The sequence below is a fragment of the Lactuca virosa genome, chromosome 9 (genome assembly GCF_052849685.1).
Source record: "Lactuca virosa cultivar CGN04683 chromosome 9, Lactuca_virosa_CGN04683_v6, whole genome shotgun sequence".
NCBI lineage: Eukaryota > Viridiplantae > Streptophyta > Magnoliopsida > Asterales > Asteraceae > Lactuca > Lactuca virosa.
The window spans coordinates 53,156,866-53,164,243 of record NC_136434.1 but is presented as its reverse complement, the minus strand read 5'-3'; the positions used below and the strand labels follow the sequence as shown (position 1 = coordinate 53,164,243).

The 7,378-nt window shown below is 33.2% G+C and overlaps 1 protein-coding gene across 1 annotated transcript; it reads right to left on the bottom strand.

Moving 5' to 3' along the window:
• Nucleotides 1-4,994: 4,994 nt before the first annotated feature.
• Nucleotides 4,995-7,177, bottom strand: LOC145139235 (uncharacterized). Its single transcript, XM_079073134.1, has 2 exons — nt 6,353-7,177; nt 4,995-5,243 (listed from the first exon to the last, which is right to left on the bottom strand). Exons 1-2 carry the CDS (start codon nt 7,175-7,177, stop codon nt 4,995-4,997), a joined length of 1,074 nt encoding a protein of 357 aa, XP_078929260.1.
• Nucleotides 7,178-7,378: the final 201 nt, after the last annotated feature.

Below are 7,378 nucleotides of genomic sequence, written 5' to 3'. Positions count from 1 at the left end.
AAGATGGGTAGATTGAAGATGAGATGAATGATGAGCGATGAAAGATGAGATGAATGACGAGCGATGGTATATGAGTGGTAAAAGATAGTGAGAAGCAATGAGCCAAGCGATAACCCAAGCGATGACCTAAGCGATGGCCTCGTCATCTAGCATAGTATAGATGGCAACCACAGACTATTCTAGACAGTCCAGTGGAACACTAGCACGCTCGCAACCTGTAGGTGTTGTGAACGATGTGTTCACATGGTGTACTCTAAAAACCCATTGACATGTATTGCGGGTGGACTCCCTAAAATAATACTGTCAATAAATGAGATAAACCCTGTCAGCTATGGACTTAGCGCCTGTTAGATGAACCCTTGCAACTATTGACTTAGTGCCTGTTATATAAACTCTAACAACGATGGACTTCGTGCCTATTCCTTAGGACAATCCTTAGGAATAAATAATGAGGAATAAATGATTCTTAGAGAAGATACTTAAGAATGAAGAAGATAATGGGGATAGGTAAGTGGGTTTTTTGTTTGATGATTAAACATAATAACTTTATTATTGTGGGTTGAAAACCCTATGTACTCACAAGTTTTCCCAACCTGACGCACTCAGTTTATTTGTATCACAGGTGTCGATACGAAGCTACATTACACTGAGAGATTAAAGGAGATGTAAATCACTAGTGTAAAAGAACGTAAGGTCTGTTTATGCTTATGTTTATGTATTGACGATGACATCCCAATGTTTTAATATAAACAAATACATTTCTTAGGAAATGCTTTGATAAAACCTTTATCATGTTTTCTGGGAACAAAATTCCGCAACATTGTTCTTTAAAAATGATACCCTGATTTTAAAATAAGCATAAATAAAAATTTTAAAATGACCGTGAATTTGGGATGTCACAGTTGGTATCAAAGCATTAGTTTAACCGAATTAGGAATTTTAGGAAAATTTCTAGACTTAAACTTAGAATGTCAAGCGATGATTGTGAGATGAGTGTTTGCTATGTTTAGGATGTATGCCTGAATAGACACGAGCACTAGCTTATATTAGGAAAGATGCCTAAAATGATTTTATATGCTAAATGATTTATGTTATAGCTATAAAGATGCCTTATTTGCTATTATTTGATTGGATCTATGGTCTATTGTCGACCGGATCTACAAATTTTATGTGTTCAGATTTCTAAACGTTTAACTACGATATTAGAACTAGCATGTAACTTTTCAGAGTGATAAGGAGATTTATACGTCTATCGTAAATAAAATCTTGCCTATCTTAATTCTCGTCGTTACACACCGAACGTCTGATCAACAAAACGGATCGGATACAACCCGCGTGTTTAACAACTTTACCATATCGTTATTTCAGTCCAATATTTATACAAACTGTACAACATATATCCTCCTGCACAAAACCATAACAAACACAACCATATATATATATATATATATATATATATATATATATATATATATATATATAATAAATAAACTAAACTATTAAAAGGATACTCAAAAGGATACAGTGAATTATAAGTTTGTAACCTTAAATCTTTATAATTCAACACCCCTCCGCAAACTTATAATTCAAAACTAGTTCAACACTTATTCTGAAAAGGATCAACAAGCCCTAAACTTTTACAAATCCATTCATGTTGAACAACTCCCAAAGGTTTAGTAAAAATATCTGCCAGATTAAAATCTAAACTTACTTTATGAATTTCAACAACCCCTTTAGACACTTTATCTCTTATAAAATGAGTGTCCACATCAAAATGTTTTGTTTTTTCATGAAACACTGGATTATGAAAAAGTTTTATAGCTGACTCATTGTCACAAAAAATGGAAACAGGAGTTAGATCTTTCAACCTAACATCAAACAATATCTTTAAAATCCACATAATTTCACATGAAATTACACCAAGTGCTCTATACTCTGATTCTGTAGAGGACCGAGAAACTATGTCTTGTTTTTTACTTTTCCAAGATACAATAGTATCACCAAGAAAAACAACATAACTTGTAACTGATCTTCTAGATACTAAACACTTAGCCCAATCAGCATCAACAAAACTTTTTAAATTCAAATTACTGTTTGTAACAGAAAAACCCATTCCAGGATTTAACTTTAAATATCTAAGTAACCTTATTGCAATATTAAAATGTGATTTCCTTGGTGAATGCATAAATTGACTTAACACTTGTACAACATATGAAATATATGGACGAGTAATAGTTAAATAAATAAGCTTTCCAATTATTTTTTGATAAAGAACAACATTTTGAATAAGCACATCATTAACATCAATCCCTTCTCCTCTAATTACAACATTACAATCCAAGGGAGTTTTAACTGGTTTACAGCCTAACATTCCAAATTCATGTAATAATTCCATACAATATTTCCTTTGACTCAAACATACACGTTTATTTAGGTCTATAACTTCAATACCTAAAAAAAATTTAATTTTCCCAAATCTTTGATCAAAAACTTGGATTTCAAAAAACTTTTAACTTTGTTAATTTCTTCATCACAATTTCCACTCAAAATAATGTCATCAACATATACAAGTAATATAACAATATTACCATTAGAAGTTTTAACAAATAGTGAAAAATCATTCATACTTTGAACAAATTCAAACTCGAGCAAAAAACCACACAACTTTTCATTCCACTTTCTGGGAGCCTGTTTCAGCCCATATAAAACTTAAGCACCTTACAAACCTTGTTATTATTTTTATCATTATAACCAAGAGGTAATGACATATAAACATCTTCATATAACTCACCATAAAGAAAAACATTATTTATATCTAATTGAAATAAATTCCAATTAAAATTAATTGCAAGAGAAATAACAATCCTGATAGAAACCATTTTTGCAACAGGTGAAAAAGTTTCATCAAAATCTATTCCTTCTCTTTGGTTATATCCCTTAGCTACAAGTCTTGCCTTAAATCTCTCTATTTTTCCATTAGATTTATACTTTATTTTATATACCCATTTACAACCAATTGGTTTTCTATCAGCAGGTAAATCACAGATTTCCCAAGTATTGTTTCTATACAAAGATTCAATTTCTTCATTCATAGCATTTACCCAGTTAGGATCCAAGGATGCTTGATAATAAGATTGTGGTTCAATAGACTTATCTAAATTGGTTGCAAAGCATTTGTTATCAAGACTAAGAAAGGAATAATTAACAGATCTTTCAATCCCACATTTATACTTTCCTTTTATAATAAAATCATTAAATTTTTGAGGAAATTTAGACTCCCTATTAGACTTTCTAATCCCTAGTGAATGAGAATCAGAAGTAGAAATATTATTATTAACATTTTCCTTAGAACTACTAGTGGGATCTGATGCATCAGACTCAGGTTGCGAACCAGAAGTTTCATAACCAAGAGTACCTTCCTGATTAGATATAGTTGCATCTAAACTAAGACTACCATCAATACCAAAATCAGTTGCACTAGATGGTTGATTAACAACTGTACCACCATCATGATTATTACAACTTGACACTCCACTATTTTGATTATAATCAAATTTCTCAGAAAACACAAGTTCATCATTGGAAAACGGATCCCAAGGATCCTTATTATTTAAAACAGTTGTCTCAAGAATTTGCGAAACTTCATTTGATTTAGAAGCCAACTTAAAAGGAAAGACAGACTCATAAAATTTCACATCCCTGGAAAAGAAACAAGAACCATTATCAAGACTAAATAACTTGTATCCTTTTTAACATTAGAATAGCCAATAAGAACACATTTCTCAGAACGTTCAGAAAATTTATCAGTATTGTTTAACTTTGTAGCAAAAGCTAGACATCCAAACACACAAATTTTATCATACACTGGAACACAATTATAGATTAATTCAAAAAGAGTTTTACCATTTAAAACAGAAGATGGAGTTCTATTTATAAAAAAAAACAGTTGTTAAAATAGAATCTCCCCAAAAAAAAATTAGGCAAACCAGCTTGAAACAATAAAGATCTAACAACATTTAATAAATGGCTATGCTTCCGTTCTACCACTCCATTTTGTTGTGGAGTGTGTACATAGGAAGTCTGATGAATAACTCCATTAGTTTCAAGAAAACTATTCTTTTTTTATTAACAAATTCTGTTCCATTATCAGATCTAATAACCTTTAGGTTAACACTAAATTGATTTTTCAATAACATAACAAATTCATGAAAGCAATCAAACACTTCATCTTTAGATTTCATTAAGTAAACCCATGTTGCTCTAGTGAAATCATCTACAATAGTGAGAAAAAATCTAAAACCACCAATAGCAGCAACTCTATAAGGACGCCAAACATCTAAATGAACAAGTTCCCCTAGTCTAAAGGACTTATGCTCACTCAAAGGAAAAGGTTACCTAGTTTGTTTAGCCTTATGGAAAACATCACACGGCATAATTGACTCGTTATCAAAATTCAAAAAAGGTTTTAAAACATTTAAAGCTTTATCTGTTGGATGTCCCATTCTATTATGCCATGTTAATTTTGATACAAAACATTTATGACTATTAATTACTGAATTTGACCTACCTAACAATTGATTTTCCAAATAGTAAAGACCTCCAAACTCTTTACCAGTCTTCACAGTCTCCATTGACAGTGAATCCTGAATAACACAGTTATTTTCATCAAAAACAACTTTGCACTTATTTTCTTTACAAATCTTGAGAACAGACAATAGATTGACAAGAAAATCAGGAATAACAAAAACATCAGACAAAACAATAGAATCAGAAACATTAATATTTCCAATCTTATCTATTTTAGCAGTTGAACCATTAGGATGATCAACTCTTAGATTAAGTTTGGAGACATCAACTACATCTGAAAGTTGTGATCCAGAAGCAGTCATATGTTGACTAGCTCCTGAATCAACAATCCATTTTCTTTTATTAAAGAAAACATTATTACAAGTCATACCTGTCATATTAGCATTAGCATATACACCTTCTGATATCTATTTCTCATGAAGATGTGACATTAACTTTGTGTATTGATCATTTTTTAGAAACCGATGATCAGATTTATCAGAAAAAACAACTAAAGCATTAATACTTTCACCAACATGTGAAGCAGTACCAGATACAGTAGAAGCAGATGACTTATTAAACTCAGACTTGAGTTTAAAATCCTTAGGATATCCAATAAACTTATAGCACTTTTCAATAGTATGACCTTTAATTCCACAATTTTTACAAACTAGATTCTGATTTTTACCTTTAAATTTTTTATTATCAGTAATTTTCTTTTGTTGAGGTTCTGGCACTTCTTCCTCCGGCCCTCTATTTACATGGCGAAGAAAGGCAAAGTCTCTTGCTCGAATGCGTGACTTATCCTAGGAGGCTCAGAAGTCTTAGGATGAGATCAGACGATGGAAGGAACGTGTGCTGCTCTGGATGGGCATGAGGTTGTGGTGAGTCCCCGATGCCTCAGGTCAAGCCAATGGTGGAGATCGAAATCGAGGGGCTACCCAAAAGCAAATACCGTCATATCTTCACATCCTAGTGCCCAGCCTGACAAGGAGCATGTGTTACTAATTGGCTTGATAGTTCAAGTAGTAAAGGAGGTCTGTGGTAGTCAAGTATGTATGTGGCTAGAGGATAAAAGCAGTGAATCTTAGTACCCTGTAAGTATAGAGAGCTCGGGTGGGGCATCAACCACTGGTTGCGGGCCTGTCGAGATGCTTCCTTGCAGAACCCGACTGTAACTCAAAAGAGTGAGTAGGAAATTTTGTACATTGGCTTGAATTCCTTGCCTCACCCTGAGATGAGAGGGAAGGTCGATTTGACTCGAATCCTGGACCTGATCTTTGATCCTACACCGGTGATGGCATAGAAGGAGCTGCAACTGAATCAAAGAAGAAGTTGTTGTGCTAGAATCCACTGTTACAGAATAGGCAGCTATAGAATCAGCTCGGTCCTTTCTTCCGTTATGCCTTTAATAGCTATCCGATGATCCTGTAACTACCGCAGCCGAAGATTCTCGATTCGTAGCTACCTGATGACCAACTTTCTCGATTTCGTAGGACATAAGAGTATATGAGGGGCCTTTACCTACAAAAATACTAGACTCAACCCAGACCATGAGAGGAACAAGGCACAAAGCCATGTTTATTCGGTATATATATCACATGTGATTTTACGCTCATTGTATAAAGAGTAGTGAATGAGAAATATAAGGAGTTTTGAACCTCTAACGAAAAAAGGATACGATAAAGAATTAGGGAGCCAAATGGTCTTTTTGGGGATAGAGGGACTTGAACCCTCATGATTTTTGAAATCGACGGATTTTCCTCTTACTATAAATTTCATTTACTTGATTCACACGGTTGTCGCCGGTTGACACAAGGTGTTTTATATACACCGTATTCCGTTTGTATTCGTAAGAACTTTTCTGGAATTTACCAGCAAAAGCAGAAGAATTTTGACTTTTATTAGACAAAACTGAAATATCCCCATGTTTCTGATTAGCCTCTTCTCTGGATACAATGGAAAAAGCAGTTTTAACATTAGGCAATGGTTCCATTATCAGAATATGACTCTTAACCTGATTATAAGAGGCATCAAGACCACTCAGAAATTGCATATGTTTCATGAGTTTAGAATGATTTTTAGTATGAGTAGCAGCTTCACAAGTGCAATCAAGACACTTAGTTAACACATCGAATTCTTTCCATAGACCATCCAACTTATTAAAATAATCAGATACAGACAAACTACCTTGAGTGAGATTATTAATGTGTTGATGAATATTAAAAATAACTGAACCATCAGCCTTATAATAGGTTTCACAAAGTTCATTCCAGACATCCAAAGCATACTCAGAACAAGCATGTCCAATGTGAATGGATTCAGAAAGAGAGTTAAGTATACAAGAACATACAATAGCATTGACCGTGTCCCATTTTAGAGATTTAACAGCATCCTTAATATCTTTTAATACAGTTCCTTCAATAAACCCTTGTTTATTTCTTGCTTTAAGAGCCCTAGTCATGGAACTTTTCCAAACTCTAAAATTCTCAGTACCAAGAAGTTTGAAACTTATAATAGTTGTCACAGAATGATCTGAAGGATGCAAATATAGTGGATCATCAAAATCAACATCATTTTTACCAGATGATTCAGGAGGTGTATCAGACATGATTAAAACAAAAAACTAATCAAGAAATCAAAAAAATTAGAAATCCAACACCCAACCACAAACTTCCACAATAGTTTCTATAAAATAGACAAGCATCATAGCACGTAGGAGTCCAGAGCAAGCTAGTTTACAGACGTGGAAAATATATGATCAGAATATACTGATCTATCAAGAACAATACAAAAAAAAACAGATAGGTGT

Excerpts from the sequence above, each read along its gene's own strand:
- LOC145139235 (XM_079073134.1), bottom strand. The coding sequence starts at position 7,177 with ATGTCTGATACACCTCCTGAATCATCTGGTAAAAATGATGTTGATTTT. Across the intron at positions 5,244-6,352 it reads GCGACAACCGTGTGAATCAA|AATCTAGTTTGTAAAAATTG; the intron begins GTAAATGAAATT and ends GGTAAAAATCAG.